This window comes from Xenopus laevis, chromosome 4L, assembly GCF_017654675.1.
Source record: "Xenopus laevis strain J_2021 chromosome 4L, Xenopus_laevis_v10.1, whole genome shotgun sequence".
In the NCBI taxonomy this organism is placed as follows: Eukaryota; Metazoa; Chordata; class Amphibia; order Anura; family Pipidae; genus Xenopus; species Xenopus laevis.
In genome coordinates this window covers 110,890,917-110,912,032 of record NC_054377.1, presented here as the reverse complement: position 1 = coordinate 110,912,032, position 21,116 = coordinate 110,890,917, and the positions used below count along the sequence as shown (strand labels likewise).

General features: G+C 37.1%; 1 protein-coding gene across 1 annotated transcript; it reads left to right on the top strand.

Annotated features, from left to right (window-relative positions):
* Positions 1 to 3,871: 3,871 nt before the first annotated feature.
* On the top strand, positions 3,872 to 20,736 carry xrcc6.L (X-ray repair complementing defective repair in Chinese hamster cells 6 L homeolog; the record flags this gene model as incomplete). The annotated part of the gene is given in 12 exon segments (NM_001088805.1): positions 3,872 to 3,962; positions 4,607 to 4,713; positions 4,811 to 4,949; positions 9,570 to 9,824; positions 10,514 to 10,697; positions 11,715 to 11,901; positions 12,027 to 12,195; positions 15,166 to 15,327; positions 16,840 to 16,969; positions 17,925 to 18,025; positions 19,397 to 19,510; positions 20,241 to 20,736. Coding segments are annotated over 12 exon segments (1,836 nt in total). The 3' UTR covers positions 20,447 to 20,736.
* Between the last annotated feature and the right edge of the window lie 380 nt (positions 20,737 to 21,116).

Sequence of the window (21,116 nt, the reverse complement as noted above, 5' to 3'; positions counted from 1 at the left end):
ACAGCCCGGCAACAGTGGGCGAAGACAATCGCTACCGTTTACACCCACTGCAGAGAGATCTACCAATCACAGGCGTCAGCGTGACTTCCAAGAACCAACCAGACAACAAAACAAAGCTAACACGCCGGATATTCCGCCCATTTGCAGTGTCACGACCAATGAGCGCAGCAATGCGTTGTTACCAATGCAACAACAAACAACATTACGCTGCATTTTAGCGCTGCTGCTCGGCGTACTGTTTATTACTTTTCCAACTGAGCCACAGGCTTTCAACGCGCTATTTTCTTTATACTATAACCCTACAACTCATAGCATCCTCAGTTGTCTGTGGAATACTAACAGCGGGATTTAGTGACTATTTAGACTACCGGGCTTTAATATCACGTGATTAAAACTACGTGTCGCCTAACGTTGTTTTATATTGCTAATATCCCGCCCCTTCCGGCTCTCACTATAGCGGGGAATCTGTTTGTTGCATCTTCCGGTTTGAAAGTTTCACGGTATGTCCTCCTGCTTTTTTTTCTGTGATCGGGTTAAGGCACAGGGGCACTCGGTCGCTAGTGAAGAATCTTGTGTCTGAGCGGCTCTTTGTGATTAATCCAGTATCGATTCTGCACACGGGGTACTATTCATGGCGTCTGTCAGAACACAGATAAATAACCCGCGCATTTAAATTGTTCACCTTTAAGGTCACTTTTATTATGTTATAGAACGGCCAACTTTTCAATTGGTTTTCATTATTTATTTTTTTTATAGTTATTTGCCTTTTTCTTTTGACTCTTTGCAGCTTTCAATTGGGCGTCACTGATTCTAAAAAACAAATGCTCTGTAAGGCTACAAATGTGTTGTTATTGTTACTTTTTTATTACTTATCTTTCTATTCAGGTCTCTCCCATTTATATTCCAGTCTCTTATTCAAATCAATGCATGGTTGCTAGGACAATTTGGGCCCTAGTTACCAGATTGCTTAAAGGAACAGTAATGTCAAAAAATAAGTGTTTTAAAGTAATGAAAATATAATGCAGTGTTGCCCTGCACTAGTAAAACTGCTGTGTTTGCTTCAGAAACACTACTATTGTTTATATAAATAAGCTGCTGTGTAGCAATGGGGGCAGCCATTCAAAGGAGAAAAGGCTCAGGTTACATAGCAAATAAGCTCTGTCTGTCTAATGGTGTTATCTGTTATCCGTTAACCTGTGCCATATAGCCGTTTTTTAATTTCCGCCATTGATACACAGCAGCTTGTTTATATGCACTATAGTAGTGTTTCTGAAGCAAACACATCAGTTTTACCAGTGCAGGGCAACAGTACATGATATTTTCATTCCTTTAAAACACTTACATTTTTTGATGTTACTGTTCCTTTAAAGGAGAAATCAACCTGTGTGGAAAAAACCCTGTACCCCCCCTCCTCCCCCAGGCTAACTACCTCCTGGGGAAGTGCCCCATAATTACCCCTCGCCGCAGATTCTTCCAGCGAAGTTCGACGCGTCCATCTTCCGGCTCCTCTGTAAGCTGATTGAGAGATTGTCAATTTCCGTGTAATTCCGCGAATGCTCCATTGTCACGAAACGACAAACTGCTCCAAATGCGCATGCGCAGAAATACCGATCTCTCAGCTGACAGAGGAGCCGGAAGATGGACGCATGGAACTTCGCTGGAAGAATCTGCTCCGAGGGGTAAGTATGGAGTACAGGGCACTTCCCGGGGAGTAGTTAGCCTGGGGGGAGGAGGGAGGGCTACCTGGGGTGGGGGGTATGGAGTTTTTTCCACCAACAGGTTCATTTCTCCTTTAAGCTGCAAATTGAAGAGCTGCTGAATAAAAAGTTAAATAACCCAAAAATCTTCAATAATAAAAAATGAAAACCAATTGCAAATTGTCTCAGAATATCATCATACTAAAAGTTATCTCAAAGGTTAACCCCTCTTAAAGTAAAGCTTTTTTTAGTAGAAGTTTTAAATATCAAATATCAATTCAGTCAATAGTTATGGGTGGGAAGGATTGAAACGTATCTGAATGCATAATAATAATTGGGAACAAATAGCCTTAAAAATAGTTTTTTTTTCCACCATGAGTTTTTAACACTGTGGTGTTTCTTCTCATAAAGCACAAGCACCTACATAAGCCATGCACTGTACAAGCTAAAACGCTCATATCTGGCAACTTTTCAATTGATATTAATTTTTTTTCTTTTTAGAGTTTTTGAATTATTTGCCTTTCTGATTCTTTCCAGCTTTCAAATAACGGTCACTAACCCCATCAAAAACAAATTCTCTGTTAGGCTACAAATTTACTGTTATTGCTACATTTTTATTACTCCTCTTTCTATTCATGCCTCTCCATATCCCAGTCTCTTATTCAAATCAATGCATGGTTGATTTGGACCCTAGCAATCAGATTACTAAAACTGCAAACTGAAGAGCTGCTGAATAAAAAGTTAAATAACTCAAGAACCACAAATAATAAAAAATGAAAACCAATTGCAAATTGTCTCAGAATATCACAGGGGTAGACAATACCCAGTGCTTAGCAAAAGTGACAGCTGAAACAATGAAAATACCTATTTGAAAATGGTCGAGGTGCATTTTTTTTCTATACCTGGCTAACTCTAATTAATTCTTAGCTGCCTTTGTTTGTCTGCATCATTGCAAATGCTGCTAAAAGTCACATGCAGATAAAACCCCTATGTTTACATAGCCTACATGGGTAGCTGTTACTTCTTGTTTGGTACGGATATGTGTTCCCAACTTGGAAAGTCTCCCAAGAATAGCATTATTTCCTCCCATAAAAATTGTGTGACAAAGAGTTATATGTGTGATTGCAACATCTGTGATAACATAATCGAACATATGAATTAGTTTTATATTAGGGTTATCTCTCTCTCCCCCCTCTCTCTCTTATTTATTATCTCTGAGGAAGGCCACTAAACACCACTGAAACTTTGGACGACTAATTTTTTCAAATAAAGCCTTTTTATTCTCACTCTGCATACGAACATATTGGTCCATGTCGTGTCCAAATATTTTCACTATTTATTAATTTTTGATCCAGCACACCATATATATTGACTTAAATTTGCCTTATACGTAGGTATGGTTTGTTGTATCGGACCTATGATGATCTACTTTAGGGCTGTTCTTTCTTTTCATATGGCTGGTATATATTGAAATGATAATACAGTACAGTTACATTTTTCAGGAGAACAGAAAAAAATGATGTAAAACCCAGGAAAATGTAAAATGAAGGAAATAACATTAGGCAATATATATTGGTGGGACCATAAAAAATTATGTAAAATGGGGAAAACTTAAAATCAGGGGATGTAAAATTGAGATTTCACTGTACAGGTATGGGACCTGTTATCCAGAATGTTTGGGACCTGGGGCTTTCTGGATAACGGATCTTTCCGTAATTTGGATCTTCATACCTTATGTCTACTAGAAAAACACGGAAACAATAAATAAACCCAATAGGCTGGTTTTGCTTCCAATAAGGATTAATTATATCTTAGGTGGGATAAAGCACAAGGTACTGTTTTATTATTACTACAGAGAAAAAGAAAATAATTTGGATTATTTGCATAAAATGGAGTCTACTGGAGAAGTCCGTTCTGTAATTCAGAGCTTTCTGGATAACGGGTTTCCGTATTACAGATCCCCTACCTGTATTATATAATAAAGGTCAGTGAAGCCCATGGATGGGGTGATAACGATATCATGAAGGCCACGAGTTAGACATCCCACTGTGCTAAGTTACATTTTCAGCACTGTCAAAAGGAAAGAAACATTACAAAGCTCTACATTGGAGGATAATTCATTCAGAGGACATGCTCTGAGTTCATATATAAAACAATTCTTCCATTGTTTCCAAGACCCAAAAATGACTGAATGGGGGGATCACTTCGTAAATCAGGAAGTTGAAGATGATGAGGAACAGGAAGAAGGAGAAAGTGATGCCAGTGGTAAGTGACGACAAAATCATTTCATTAAAGGAACAGTTCAGTGTAAAAATAAAAACTGGATAAATAGGTTGTACAAAATGAAAAGTAATTCTAATATAGTTAGTTAGGCAAAAATGTAATGTATAAAGGCTGGAGTGACTGGATGTCTAATATAATATCCAGAATCCAACTTCCTGCTTTTCAGCTCTCTAACTCTGAGTTAGTCAGCGACTTGAAGGGGAGTCACATGGGACATAACTGTTCAGTGAGTTTGCAATTGATCCTTAGCATTCAGCTAAGATTCAAAAGCAAGAGATATGACCCATGTGGCCCCCTCAAGTCACTGATTGGTCACTGCTTGGTCACCAGGGTAACCAGTCAGTGGAAACCAAGAGAGCTGAAAAGCAGGAAGTAGTGTTCTGGCTATTATGTTAGACATCCAGTCACTCCAGCCTTTATACATTACATTTTTGGCTAACTATATTAGCAACATTTGATATTTTGCACAGCCTTTCCATTTACCCAGTTTTTATTTTCATACTGAACAATTCCTTTAAAGGGACATTGTCCTCAATTTAAAAAGTGTTTTTGGCTTTATCACAGAAGAAAGCACATGCAAAAATGACTCTTCTTTTAATTGTCCATTTTTTTGTTTTGTGAAATAGCTTTTCGTTTTTCGGGTCGTGACAGTCTAATCTTCCTTGTTGATGCCTCCAAGCCGATGTTTGAGAGTATCGATGGTGAATTGACCCCATTTGACCTTACTTTGCAGGTGAGATTGCCTTGTGTATTTTTCCAGTTTTTAACATTGTGTGGTTTCTATTAATTAAAGGAAAATATATCCTGAAAATGCTGATTTATTTTCATAGTGCATTCGCAGTGTCTACGCCAGCAAGATCATTAGCAGTGACCATGACCTCCTGTCTGTAGTGTTCTTTGGCACTCGTGAGAGCACTAACTGTGATCCATTCAAACACCTCTGTGTCCTTCATGATTTGGATACCCCAGGTACACATGGCTAGATATTAACCTCCAAGAAGGGGCACTGTTTCAAAATACCATTCTGTAATTTGATAGGATAGTTGTTTTATGTGCCAGTGCCCTTAATGGTAGATAGGGCAACAGTAGATGCAGGAATAAGAGGAAACCGAGACTACTGATCTGTCAGATAAACCTAAAGTTGGCCTGAATTGGATTAACAGGGGAAGTAGAATAGAATGGCACATTGGTAGAAAGTTTCTTATCCATGGGTCGATATATGTTGCTGAACTACAACTCCCAGGTAGTGGGTCATTTATTGAAATAGCTATCTGTTCATGGAGCTGAATACTTCAGCAACTGTGTTTGCTCTATTAAAAACAGATTTTAGTACAGTAGTCTGCTGAAGGAGCACTATTAAAGGGGTTGTTCGCCTTCCATACACTATTTTTTAGTTCAGTTGTTTTCAGATTGTTCAACAGAAAAAATACTTTTTTCAATTACTTTCTATTTTTCATAATTTTTCCAAGTTTAAAGATTAATGTCCCTGTCTCTGGTGTTTTCAGTCTAGCATCTCTGTAATTCAAGCGCAGACTCTTACAATTTTCACAATATCCAAAGAATAGAAAAGAACCCCCACTAGAACAGACTAAACTCAGGCAGTCACAAAGTATTATTGACACACTTATTTATAGTTAGTTGAATAGACACTTGATTATGCCACTTATTAAATTATTATAAAGTGCTGTGCAATAAATTATAAAGTGCAGTGCAAGGATTATTAGTGAGGAGCTTAAAAGACCAAAATTCTTTCTGTCCCACAATATTATTAGACAATTAATAGAGTGATACTAAATTGATCACCAATTTCTAAATTACTAGTAGTGCTAAAAAATTATTTAATAATTAATTGACTAAAATGAGAATATTGAATAAATTAGATGATAAAGTGCTACAGTGCTAAATGAATTTAGTAGTCCTTCCTAATTAATAAGGTTCATTTCATTAAATAACTAGACTGCCATTAGATAGGATAAAAATAAGAAATTAATTAAATCATTGCTCAAATTCATGAGAAAAGGAGGAAAATGAAAAAAGAGAGGGTGGAGTTGTCCCAAAACTACTACCTAATTGGTTCTATCCCTAGGACACCACAAAGGTGGAGAAGGCAGAGTAACCGGGACTGTGGTCTCGTAATTAACTAAGCCCTAAACTGATTTGAGAGACTACGATATACTATAAAACCACAATTCCACGGTCTCCTGGGAGTTTAGTATTGCAGAGAAAGAGAAGGAGTTGAACCGAGCAAGGATTCTTTCCACCACCCTCCAAAATTGGTTTGACCCCAAGTTGAGTATATCGTTTTAAAAGATAACCGGATCTGGAAATGAAATGCCGACGCGCGTTTCGCTATGTTAGCTTTGTCAAGGCGTAATAATAATGTTCCATGGGACGCGAGGTTTAAATTACTTCCGCGTCCTGCGTCACGTCAATCAGTTCTCGCGAGATCTCACCCCGAGATCGCGCGTACTCACACGCTCCCACTACACCTATCGCGAGGAGTGCGTGTACCTCCCTCCTATTGGTGCCGCCGTTGCCATGACACCCATGCCGCAACTCGGAGCCATCTCGCCAGACGTGACACCCCTTGTGGCTCGCCCTTACTCATTCCAATTCTTTACTTGCAGATCCTGCATTAATCTTACCACATCAAGGGCTTCCATACACACAGGGACATTGGGGAGCATTTATTATTTATTTATATAGATCACCATTAAGTCTGAACTTGTTTTTTAATTGAATTATTTATTTTTATAACTTTTTTTAAAAAAGGAAACATTAATTGCTCTAATTGACTACAAATATGAATTATTCCTAAAATTATGTTTATTAATTGTTGATTAAATGAAATTCATAAAATCATAAATGTAGCTTATCATGTGAACTCCTAAAATTTTCTTGTTTTTATAAAATTAATAAAAATTATTAAAAAACTTTTCAGTTTCATGTGGGATTTATTAAATGAATGATGTAAATAAATTATTTTCATTTATGTGGGTCTTACCAAAACGATCTACAAAGGTAGTGATTTTTTGTAACTTAATGCATTATTGGCCAATGTTTATCCAAAATTGCCTGTATTTGTGAGCTATATACAAATACAGGCAATTTTGGATAAACATTGGCCAATACTCCTGGAAGATAACACCCTTGGATCCATACTGCAAGAGCGAGCAGCAATATGTTATAAGCGCAGTCCCAATTTGAGAGACATGCTCACAAGAAGTCATTTTCAAAACTCACGGAACAAATGTCAAAAAAATTATGGGTGTTTTCCCTGTGGGGACTGCAACATGTGCATTAAGTTACAAAAAATCACTACCTTTGTAGATCGTTTTGGTAAGACCCACAGGGTTAATGACTACCTTTGTAGATCGTTTTGGTAAGACCCACAGGGTTAATGACTACATAAATTGCAGGACCCAAGGTGTAATCTACTGCATTGAATGTCCATGTATGAAACAGTATATAGGCATGACCACACAGATGTTAAAAACTAGGATGCAGCAACACTGTAGTGCCATTAGAACAGCAAACAATAAAAATGAAAAAACTATCTCTACTGTAGCTCAACATTTTAAAAAAGTACACCACATGGATCCATCAAGAATGAAATTCTGGGCCTTGGAGAAGGTGGAAATGGGAATTCGAAAAGGAAACCTTGAACAGGCCCTGTTAAAACGCGAAAGTTATTGGATCTTTAAATTAAATACGGTGTCCCCGAATGGGATAAATGAAAATAATTTATTTACATCATTCATTTAATAAATCCCACATGAAACTGAAAAGTTTTTTAATAATTTTTATTAATTTTATAAAAACAAGAAAATTTTAGGAGTTCACATGATAAGCTACATTTATGATTTTATGAATTTCATTTAATCAACAATTAATAAACATAATTTTAGGAATAATTCATATTTGTAGTCAATTAGAGCAATTAATGTTTCCTTTTTTAAAAAAAGTTATAAAAATAAATAATTCAATTAAAAAACAAGTTCAGACTTAATGGTGATCTATATAAATAAATAATAAATGCTCCCCAATGTCCCTGTGTGTATGGAAGCCCTTGATGTGGTAAGATTAATGCAGGATCTGCAAGTAAAGAATTGGAATGAGTAAGGGCGAGCCACAAGGGGTGTCACGTCTGGCGAGATGGCTCCGAGTTGCGGCATGGGTGTCATGGCAACGGCGGCACCAATAGGAGGGAGGTACACACACTCCTCGCGATAGGTGTAGTGGGAGCGTGTGAGTACGCGCGATCTCGGGGTGAGATCTCGCGAGAACTGATTGACGTGACGCAGGACGCGGAAGTAATTTAAACCTCGCGTCCCATGGAACATTATTATTACGCCTTGACAAAGCTAACATAGCGAAACGCGCGTCGGCGTTTCATTTCCAGATCCGGTTATCTTTTAAAACGATATACTCAACTTGGGGTCAAACCAATTTTGGAGGGTGGTGGAAAGAATCCTTGCTCGGTTCAACTCCTTCTCTTTCTCTGCAATACTAAACTCCCAGGAGACCGTGGAATTGTGGTTTTATAGTATATCGTAGTCTCTCAAATCAGTTTAGGGCTTAGTTAATTACGAGACCACAGTCCCGGTTACTCTGCCTTCTCCACCTTTGTGGTGTCCTAGGGATAGAACCAATTAGGTAGTAGTTTTGGGACAACTCCACCCTCTCTTTTTTCATTTTCCTCCTTTTTCTCATGAATTTGAGCAATGATTTAATTAATTTCTTATTTTTATCCTATCTAATGGCAGTCTAGTTATTTAATGAAATGAACCTTATTAATTAGGAAGGACTACTAAATTCATTTAGCACTGTAGCACTTTATCATCTAATTTATTCAATATTCTCATTTTAGTCAATTAATTATTAAATAATTTTTTAGCACTACTAGTAATTTAGAAATTGGTGATCAATTTAGTATCACTCTATTAATTGTCTAATAATATTGTGGGACAGAAAGAATTTTGGTCTTTTAAGCTCCTCACTAATAATCCTTGCACTGCACTTTATAATTTATTGCACAGCACTTTATAATAATTTAATAAGTGGCATAATCAAGTGTCTATTCAACTAACTATAAATAAGTGTGTCAATAATACTTTGTGACTGCCTGAGTTTAGTCTGTTCTAGTGGGGGTTCTTTTCTATTCTTTGGATATTGTGAAATTTTTGAATACTGACTTTAGTCAGACCTCCACCGGAATTAGAAGGATAAAAATCAAGGGGTGATTCGTGTTTGTATTTTAACTCTTACAATTTTGTAACATTTAGTTGATACATTTTCAGCAGCATATCTGGAGTATTGGCAACTATAATATCAATTTTTAAAACTTTATCAACTAAATGTTTCAAATTAGAAAAGTTTACAGGGTCATCGACCTCCCCCCCACCCCCCAAGCTGCTTTAGAAGGTGAAAAATGTAACTTTACACTTCAATATTAGGAAAACAGTCTAATTCTGGTGAACTATCTGAACTAAACTGAAAAAAGTGTTGGAAGGTGAACAACTCCTGACTGATGTTTATAAAAATATGTTTCCCACAACATTTTCTTGCTTGCTGTTTATCTCTTTGTAGGTGCTAAGCGCATCCTTGATCTGGATAAGTACAAAGAGGAAAAGGGAAGAGCATTATTCTGTGACACTATTGGGTGTGGTGGAGACTTTTCTTTGGGGGAGGCTCTTTGGCTTTGCTCAAATCTCTTTAGCAATGTAAAAGTCAAAATGAGCCACAAGCGCATAATGCTGTTTACTAATGAAGACAACCCTCATGCAAATGACCCAGCCAAAGCGAAACAGGCAAGAGCCAAGGCAGAGGACCTTAAGGACATGGGTGAGGAAGAGATGCTTTCTTTCACACTAAATGAGAATCTTGGTTTCATATTTTATTTTATGCAGAAAAGGTGTACAGTAGAACCCTCATTTTCAGGGGACTAGAAGAAATTGTGTAAAATCTGTGAAATGCATAATCCACAAAATAGTGTAACATGTGGGAAAACCTAAAAATCAGGGTATGTAAAATTTAAGTTTGTAATCTGTATAAAATACACTGCAAGTTTATACTGTGCATTGAAGCTGATACATTTTGTAGTAGAGCAGAAAGCTACAGTGTAGTTTATGGTGCATTGGGTTGTCTGTTGTAGAAAGTTTGTGGGCATTCAGCATGTAGAAGTATTGATATAGGATCTATTATCTGGAAAGCTAAGGACTTGGGGCTTTCTGGATAAGGAATCTTTCTGTAATTTGGAACACCATATTTAAAGTCTGCTAAAAGACATTTAAACATTAAATAAACCCAATAGAATTGTTTGGCCATTGATTTAGATTCAGGATGGATATATGGATTCATATGGATATTGGCTACACAGATTGCAGAATAAATTTACAATCAGAGTAGCCCTTCATGCTAGATATTTTTAGAATCCATCCTTACTATAAGGATACCACTAATATGTACTCATTTAAATGTCCTTGTGTGTGTGGATGTGTGTAATATTCTTCTACAAATAACATTTTTCATAGGGATATTTTTGGATCTAATGCACCTTGAGAAACCTGGAGGATTTGACATCTCTTTGTTTTATCGTGACATTGTTAACACTGCTGAGGATGAGGATCTTGTGGTGCAATTTAAGGCTTCTGAAAAACTGGATGATCTCTTAAAGAAGGTACGGGCCAAGGAAGCAAGGAAGAGGGCCCTGTCAAGGTGAGTGCAGAGGTTTGAAGAACAGCTTGTCTGCTCCTACAGATGAAAAGAGTCACATCCAGCTAATGTGTTCTTAATAATTTTGAAATTCTTGAGTGCTTCTGAAGGCCTTATTTCTGATGCCAGACTTACAGAAAGGACTATCTAGATAGATATGTGATTTCAACTTATAAAGCCAAATACGGGGAGCATCACATCTCTCTCACACTCTCACCTCCATGCTGCACGTAACATTCTGATGAAGTGGCGAGAAGCCATGAAACGCGTTAAGCGGATGATCTGATATTATGTATGCTGTTGCGCTGATATTATCTTTTAATATGGATTATTAAAGTTTAATGATTTTAACACACCACTCCGAGTGCTCCGTAGTTGCTGGATGCTCATGTGATTTCAACTAAATGGTACATCCAAAGGGATTTGATTCTTTTGCAGCCTCATGCTACTGCCATATTAGCTTGCACAAACTACTTCCTTGCAATCAGTTTCTCACTTCAGAATCAGTATAGTTTTTTGGTTTATTCACATGTCATGTCCAGTCTTTTGTGGGCCTTGGAGGTGCACACAAACGAATATAATGGTGTATTCCCGTACAACAACAATCAAGTTCCTTCTCTCATGTAATGGTTATAGGGGGCATTATTATGATTCTCCAGCAGTGAGGTGGAATTATTTATTTCTTCATGTACTCATGAAACCAATTGTTGTTGTTGTTATTATTATTATTAAAACTCCTCAGCTTATTGAAACCTTAATGCAATTATTACACTACTTTCCCAAGCCGCCTTACTTTAGTGCTGGACATTTATTTCTGTTAAATCTAACTAAGCGTGCATTTCGTCTATATTTTTGTATAATGATAATGGGTACCACAGTCTCCTATTAGATGGATCACTTTTTGGGAAAGATCATGATAAAGGTATGTCTTAGGTGTAGAGTAGGGTCTATAAAGTTTTGCATCAGGCTATAAGTTATTATTGTTTACCTCAAATCTAATTACTATTTGCTTTTCTGCAGACTGAATTTAAAGCTTGGGCCTGATGTTGGTCTTACTGTGGGCGTTTATAACTTGGTGCAGAAAGCTGTAAAACCACCCACAGTGAGGCTTTACCGTGAATCAAATGAGCCGGTGAAGACAAAGACCAGGATCTTCCATAGTAACACAGGGAGCCTGTTGCTTCCTAGTGACACCAAGAGATCTCAGGTGCAGAAACCAGAACTGAAATAAAGATAAATGCTACACTTGAAAGCTTTTATAAAAGAAATGGTTGAATAAGTGGTTTATATTGACAAGCAGTTATAATCCTGGTCATCCTTTTCTTATTCTAGACATATGGAAATCGCCAGATTGTCTTGGAAAAGGACGAGACCGAGCAGCTAAAGAGATTTGATGAACCTGGCTTAGTGCTGATTGGATTCAAACCTATCAGCTGTTTAAAAAAACATCATTTCACCAGACCTGCCCAGTTTATCTATCCAGAAGAATCTATTATCACTGGTAAGGAATCGAATTTTATAGGAGGAAATTCTGTTAATTAAATGGACCTCAATGTTTTTATTGCTTAAATGAATGATAAAGGCATGTTAAATATTTTAATGACATTTACATAAGGGCTTTATTTTTTCAAACGTACGTTGAGTGTGTAAAAAATGCATATATTGCCTTTATATCTGTTTTTTTAAACACACCTAAGTGAGTTTATTTATGCTCCAAACGCAATCCTTTCTTCTAAATGCTTGTCCAGCCTAAGAAAAAGCAGCACGTGCTGTCTAAAAAGATATGAAACACAAATGCCACAAAAGAAACTCTTGATAGGCTGTGAGTACAACCAGGCAGAATATAATGGAATTAACCATCTGATGTGTTTGGGTTCGCTCAATCCTGAGTCTCAGAAGCATAAAAAAATGCCTGTGTATAAGAGACCTAAAACTGGTGTAATGTAGACACCTTCCTTGTTGTGTTTGTGTTGGTTTAATAATAGATGCACACCAACAGTAGATGTAGTCCTTTACGGCTGTGTTGAATCCTTTGTCTGTAACAGATTTCTAAATAATTGGCTGATAAGCCATTCGGTATGTGGGGTTCGTGTGGAGTTTAAAGCGATGACTTTGTAAGACGACGATTGATATTAAATTTGATAAAGAAATAAGGAAACTTTAATTATTTTAGAATTATTATTAATGTCATACAATTTAGTAATGGTCAGCTTAGGATAAGGGTTTAAAATAATTTATTACATTGAAAATACTGTTTATAATTTGCTTGTGTTTATATGTGGTCTGGAATTTGATAAAGAAATAAGGAAAATTTAATTATTTTAGAATTATTATTAGTCATACCATTTAGAAAAACACACACCACCCCACTGTCCCTTTGTTTTTATCCTTCTGATTCAAGCAGAGGTCTGACTGCAGTCAGTATTCAAAATTTCACAATCCCTTCTGACATAGTCATACCATTTAGTAATGCTCAGCTTAGGATAAGGGGTTAAAATAATTTATTACATTGGAAATGCTGTTTACAATTTGTTTGTGTTCATATGCGGTCTGGAATTTGATAAAGAAAATTAATTTAGTCAGTTGTACAATTTGCTTGCGTTCATATGCAGTCTGGATTTTGGGTGTGACTGTGGGGAGATGATTATAACTGATACCAATGTACTAGCTGCAAGAACAAATGTGGGTGCATATGTCACAAGGAGATAAAGTTGGTACAAGTTGCTTTCAATTTGTGTCAGATGATTAAGACTATTTGATGAATTTTCTTATCAGTTTATGAGAGTTATATTAGAGGTACATAATTATGCTCTCCAAGCTATAAGAACTGTATCGCCATTACTTTTGTTACATCTGTTTTGTTGTCGGTCTCCTTGTTGTGAGCTTACTGGTCCTGAACATATACTGGTTTAAAAATAGGGTCCTGAACCCAGAATGTCTGAAAACCTGCTTTAAATTATGGTTTCAACTAGATGTAAATATGAAGTGTGATTTGATTATTCATTTTTAATGTGAAAGGAGTAATGGAACTTTCCAAACTGAACCAGTTCAGTCTTTTGCATGACTTCTAGTAGGATCAGTAGCAGTTGCTGTAATTCGATTATATAAAATAGATTATATATTATTTAGGGCAAGTCAACCCCAAAATAAAAATTTGCCTAATAAAAGAAAACATTAGGGGGAAATTCACTAACGGACGAAAATTCGCCACACTTCGCCAGGCGCAACTTCGCACAGACAAAGCTAATTCACTAAGTTGCAAAGCTTCGTCGTTGACAGGCATAGCGAAGTTGCGCTAGCGTTAATTTGCATACGGCGGGAAGTTAAATTTCAATGGACGTATATGTTGCAGCAAATACAGTACACTCACTACACAAGCCCAGGGAAGCTTAATAAAAGAAAATAAAGTTGTTATATTGCCCTACACATGAGCCTACAGTATAGTTTGTGTGCCATATGTAAGGAAATGTAGGGGGGAAGGAGGGAACCCAAAAAAAAGTGTAATCTTTATTGCCTATCACCCTGTAAAAAGGAACAGACGCCAAGTCCTATCTAATCTATTGCACTTCACCTGGTCTGAGGTGGCGAAGACAAGTCTGGTGATAGAGGTAACGTTCAGTAAAAACAAAAACTGTGAATTTGCGTAGTAACGCTCTTTCGCGAAAATATGCCGGGCGTATATATCTCCTTCGCCAGCGTAATTATGCCAGCGCCCATTAGTAAATCGGTGAAGTGCCGAAATGATGTCATGCTGGCGAATTTTCGCCAGCATTAGCCACTTCGCCCTTTAGTAAATTTGCCCCATATTTCTAAGCAACTTTCCAATGTACATTAATAAAAAAATTGTGATTTTAAAGTTATTTGTAAAAACAATTGCTTAACTTAAACTGTTGCAAAAGTCTTAGTTCCCCAACAAAGATAGGTCTGTTAATCAGCCAGCTTGCCTTACATTGTATCAACAGTCTACTCTAAACCATCAGGGCAGAGAATAGAAAGGGACAAATGCTGTTTTTAATAGTAATTCATATACAAATAACTTAAAAATCATAGGAAAGTTGTAATCAACACATATTGCACGGTTTCTTAGAATTGTGTTTTCTTTTAGTAAGCAAAAAATAAATAAAACTATTTTTTGGATTGACATTACTTTTAACATTCTGTTTTATTTAAACTGTTTATGTAGTTAATCATTTGACTAATTCAGTGTGCAACTGGATATTCCAGGGGGCACTAGAGAACCTGACATCCTAGGCCCACTCTCACAGTAATTAAATATAGAAAGTGCATAATGTTACAAGTTTTATATATGGTAATTATGTGCTGATGAGAATTCTGCTAGGCGCCACTGTGAGAAACAATAGTTCTATGGTAAGCCAGTATGACCATAGAGTAATTTGATGTTTATAATGGTTCATAATTGGAGTATTTTATTTTTGAACTGAATGGGTTGTAAAACATATTTTTTTTCCAGGAAGCACCACTCTGTTTAATGCTTTGCTTACAAGGTGCCTAGCTCGGCAAGTGATGGCCATCTGTAGGTACACACCTCGCAGAAACACCCCCCCTCGCTTTGTGGCATTGGTTCCCCAGGATGAGGAATTGGATGATCAAAATATGCAGAGCGCACCTTCTGGTGAGTCTAAGCAGATATGAACTGTGCACTATTTTCTATTTAAACCTTCCCTATATATGGACAAGCTTTATACATTTATTTAAAGGAGAAGACCCTCTTAAAAGGGTTGTTTAGTAAAAATCATAAATAGCAATAATACATATAAAATAGGTACCCATGAGTATAATCCATAAATATTAAAAATATAGAAAAAACTAGATTGTATTGTACCCCTACAGAGTTCCTCTACCCTCAGTGTGCCTCTTGAAATGAGCTGTGGTTGTGTAGCCCATCAAAAGCAGTAGATGGTGGTCGCTGTTGATTGACAGCCCAAGCTATGATAAGCCACTAAATCCCTGTTATACGGAGTAAAGTGCTTTTTAAATGAATTACAGCTACATGAAAATTGGAACCACCTTGTAATTTCACAGAAAATCCCCTGTGACTGCTCCGGAATGGCCCAATTACTTTCTCTTTGGATCTGTCCACAAACACAGTTCTGACAATCTATACAATTACCATAGTATGGACATACTAAAACACTAGCCAATCAGTATCAGGAATCTTTGCCCTTCTGGGTCTAGTTGAGTATGAGAATTTTCCCTCCTGGTCCTGATGGTTATGGCTCAAGTCTATGTTAATACTATAATTAGTGTCTACATTTGCTGTGGGTTTTCTGGCACTCTGGTTGCTTGCTAACAGAGCAAAACACTTTCTCTGCATCTAAAGGCCTGTTATATACGTTGATGCTTTTATTTTGCATTTGAAGGCTCTCTGCTTCAAATATTAGAATCTTTATTTTGCCTTAAAATAATTGTTTAATATGATTTAGACCTGAGTTGTTAAACTTAATATTCACTCAGGCTTCGCATACATATTTAAGTCAACAGCCGGCTCTGCCCATTTGATACATCACTACTGGAATTACTGTTATGGTGCCTGCAGATATTACTGTCATACAAATATCTACTGTCTCCCCACATCATATGAACAGTTGGAATGCAGTGTTTTATCCCACAAATATAACGAAAATCTCACAATTTAGGCTGGCTTCCTTATTTGAGAAATGCTGATACAGACAGTTTTATATAAACATTTGACCTATGACTCACCAGGAATCGAATTCCTCTGGGATCACTTATTGTGGTTATCACTACCAATAGTATTGCTACATGCAATACTGGGCTCATACAGTAGAGGCATAGGCCTGACTTTACAACTGTGATGCAGCAATTCAAAAGCAAAAATATGTGGAATTTATCAGGGTGATGAGATGCATTCATTATATGGAGGTGGTTTGGGATTAACAGCACCCTTAATCAAATAGAGGAACACATCTTCTTAGAGTTTTATTAACTTTTCAAGTCCAATAGAAACACAATCCAAATGTTAGCTGCTTTTTCTCTTTTCTTTGCCCAACCCCCATCTATATATATTATCAAAAAAATTGATGAGAGCAGTCATATAAATCTTAGTTTCTTAAATGTATAAATCACAAACACAAAGTGATTCCACTTGTTTCCCTGTTGTTAGGCTTCAATCTTGTTTGTCTTCCGTTTGCTGATGACATCCGGAAACTCGACACCCCAGAAAAGATTACTGCAAATGAAGAGCAAGTGGATAAGATGAAGGAAATTGTGCATAAACTGCGCTTTAATTTCAGGTATTCCACAGTATAGCATGTTTAGACAAATGGGTCTGCCTAAACATATGTATTTTAAACATATCTCGCATATCAGTTGAGGAATGAAGGAGAGTGGGGTAAAAACTAGAGGCAATATATTGAAAACACAGAAGCACTGGCCCCTTACACTCCCTTATTTTCTTCACTCCATCCCCAGACACTTCAGTTATAATAGTGTCCTATGTAATGTAAAGGACACTGTATGTAACGCAATGTAAATGCCAAAAACATGTTAATATAATTATTTAATTTTGCACTGGGGAAATATCAGTAAATAATATTAGTTGTGGATTCTTATTACTGTTAAAAGGCAGCTCTTGCAATTTATGGTGTCCGTCCAATAGTATCAAACTATGTAAAAGGGCTTTACATATATGGGCACAAGCTGCCCCACTAGTCCTGGGAATCTGACTGTCTCTGAGTTGCTTAAAGAGTTACTTACTATTTTCGTACCACAGTGATCTGTCATTTAAAATTTCTATCAGTTAACAATACTATCTTTGCATGTATTGCCTATGTGACGACATCCATGGTCACTATTTCGTATGATTGCTGTCAGGTAATGGCCCGAACATTGTCTGATTTGTTTTCCCTTTTTAATCCTACAATTGAAATCAGAATGGTTCGTTTTAGACCGTTGCATTGAAACGAATAATCAATATCCGAACATTCGTTGTACAAAGAATAAAATCTGAACTTCTTGACCAGCATTAGTCAAAAAGTAAAAAGCAGTCTGACTACTAAAAACTCTGGAAAGCACTACATAACTAAATGTAGTTTTACCCCAATAGCTAATGTGTATTATTTTTTTTCTTTATTACTTCTAATATTGATAGCACTGAAAAACTATGAAAAGTATATGAAGTTTGTCATCCTGTAGATTTTTCATCTTTGTTCAGTACCATGATACAATGTTTTTCAATTCCATTTCCAGGAGTGATAGTTTTGAGAACCCAGTACTTCAGCAGCACTTTCGAAATTTGGAGGCTCTTGCTCTGGATATGCTAGAGCCTGAACCTATTGAGGATCTGACATGTAAGATCTTTACAGTATCTGTTGATGTCTTGTTCATAAATGTCTTTTTTATTTCCTTATGAAGATGTGAATCAGAATTATTGTTGTTGCTGTTACAGTTCCAGTCAGGGCCGGAACTAGGGGTAGGCAGAAGAGGCACCTGCCTAGGGTGCAACAACAGAAGGGCTCCAGGCACGTACCTCTAAAACCATCTTCTGCCTACCTCTAGTCCCTGTTCACTGTCCCTGTGTTGCGCTCTCCTCTCCCATCTGTGGCTCTCCCCTCCCATCACATGTTCTCCCCGCCCATCAAACGCTCCCATCAGAGCTCTCCTCTAATTCCTCTCTGCTAATGTGCATACGCGCGCAGGTCGAGATCAGGCGCGCTCACGTTTAGATGTGTGCGTGGGGGGGGGGGGGGGAGCGGCCTGGGCGGCTGGGTTGCCTAGGGCGCCCAGTCCGTTCCAGTGATGGAACAAGCATGGATAGAAACATGAGGGTACAGGGCTGTGTTCTGAGAGCTTCTAACTAGGGATGCACCGAATCCACTATTTTGGATTCGGCCAAATCCCTGAATCCTTTGTGAAAAATTCAGGCGAAATGCAAATTAGGGTCAGGAAAAGCAAAAGTGGAATTTTTTTTTTTTCTTACTTCCTTGTTTTGTGACGAAAAATCACATGATTTCACTTTCTGACCCTAATTTGTAAATTAAGATTTGCATTTGGTTTGGCCAGGAACAAGGATTTGGCCAAATCTGAAATCCTGCTGAAAAATGCCGAATCCCAAACCGAATCCTGGATTTGGTGTATCCCTACTTCTGGGTCCTGGTGCACGTACCCTGAAAGGCCACCTTCCAATCCTCTTGCATAAATTGGTTTAAGTACAGCACCACAAATCTTTAAAGCTTTAAAAAAGGCTCTGTGTAGGCTGAAATATTGCTTATCCAGGTCCTGTCAGTGTTCCAAATAAAGGCATTTTTACTGAAGAAAGATTTGTGGTCCTGTACTTCAACCAATTCACGTTATCCATCTAGGTTTACCATAGTGTCTCCAGCCTACTGTGCCTTTCATGTATTACAAGCATGAAAATGTTTTTTGGGGATTACAAAATCAGATTGGCTGTTGTCGGTCAAACAGATGCAGCCACTAATTGCTTGTGTCTGCAATCTTTTGGTGCTAGAATCTGCCAAAATTAACTAATGTAATGTGCCATTACATTAGTTATTTCCAGGACCTGTAGGTGGTGCTTTTAGTTTATGCTTTCTCCTTTTCTTTCTCTTGTTATTATAAACCCTTTTATTTTATTAATGTCATGTGAATACTTTACTGATGTCTTGTGGAAAAATGAGTCAATTTTCACTATGATAATGCATATTTCTATTTTATAATTCAAGTACCAAAAGTGGAAATGATTGATCGTCGCATAGGGTCTCTAGCTGAAGAGTTTAAAGAGCTTGTTTATCCACCAGGGTACAACCCAGAGGGCAAAGCTGTGAAACGAAAACAAGGTAACGGTTTTGAGGTTTGGCAACTAACAGGGGAGTCTTGTTGGTAATATGGTAACACATCCAACAAGTATTGCCTGGAACTTTGTAATCATAACTTTATAGTTTGTTTTATTGCTGAAGTCAATGCAAATCTTGACATGATTTCTGAGTACTATTGTCTTGCAGATTAATGCTGACACTTGTTGGTATTTCTTTATAAACTGTGACACACTAGATCAATAATGCATTATTTGCACTATTATGCATGTTGTGCTATGATTCCATAGGCTTGAAAGCTACCCATCCCAATGTCTTATAGCTTAAAACAGTGAGTAAACACAGTTGTTGTGTACTGGTGACATCTAGGAGGTGCTAAGGCATAGAGGAGAGGCAGACAATATTTGATTGACAGCTGAGATTTTTAATTATTGAAAAATGAGCTTACGACAGCTATGAATGATTTAATAAATAGAAATTGGATTTCGGGTTTAATTTGAAAAATACTTATTATACAGCTTTGTGTGTCAGGTCCACTTTAATACAACATGCAAAAGTAAATTAATAATTTATATTAGCTATATTGTGTCTGTGGTCTTGGATACCCTATAAAACCCCTCTTTGGATTTCAGTATCACTATTTTTAAGCCCATCTGTGTAGGTACAGTTTTCGGATCAGCAAGTGTAACTAGTATTGGGTGATTTCGTGAGAACGACTGTTTTCCACCTTCTTATGACCTTGGCCCTCCAACAGGTGGCAGCAGCGACAGTCGAGTTGAGAAGAAAGCCAAAGCAGATGTCTCCATCTCAGAAGATGAGCTAAGGACCTATGTAAAAAATGGAACTCTTGGAAAGCTGACCGTACCTGCATTAAAGGAGGCATGTCGTGGGTACAAACTGAAAGGGAGCAAGAAGCAGGAGTTGGTTGATGCCCTTGTAGAGTATTTCAAGAAGAACTAGTCAATAATATATAAATGTTCTCTACTATTTGCAACTCATAAATTCTTACAATAAAAACAATATATAGCTTAGAGGTGCAGCCAATTAAAAATGTCAGTCTCTTAGATAATTTCTCGCCGACCCCTTCACAGTCTCTCAACTGTATATAAGTCCAAAATAAATTCATAAATTCTTACGTTCTCTCAGTATGTTTATAAATGATATTTAGCACATCTAATGTAATTTCATGGACCACAGGGCTTGTTCCCTTTATAGCACTTGTAATTAAACTGTTCTCAAGAAATATTCAACCTTTTTGGGTTTCATTATATCAAAGCTTAAGAATGTCTTCTCTAGCTGTATTGCCTTTAGATTCCTACTTCTGTATTGTCTCATACACTTCTGCATTTTTATTCTACCCACTGTGCATCTATATATGACACTTAACCAGAATTTTCCCCCAATATATGACCCTCTCAACCAAATAAGAATGAATGCCAAAAAAGGCACAAAAAGAAAAAAAAGTGTTGCAGAATAGCAGAAACCATGAATATAATCAACAGAACAGGCATTGTGCAAGCAGTCTAAAGCATGCATGGTCATCACCATAGCAAAAGTCAGTGTAAATATTAACTCATTCCAAGCAAGCCTCTATGGTATGGTAAAAATTTTAACCATCCCCAATAAATAC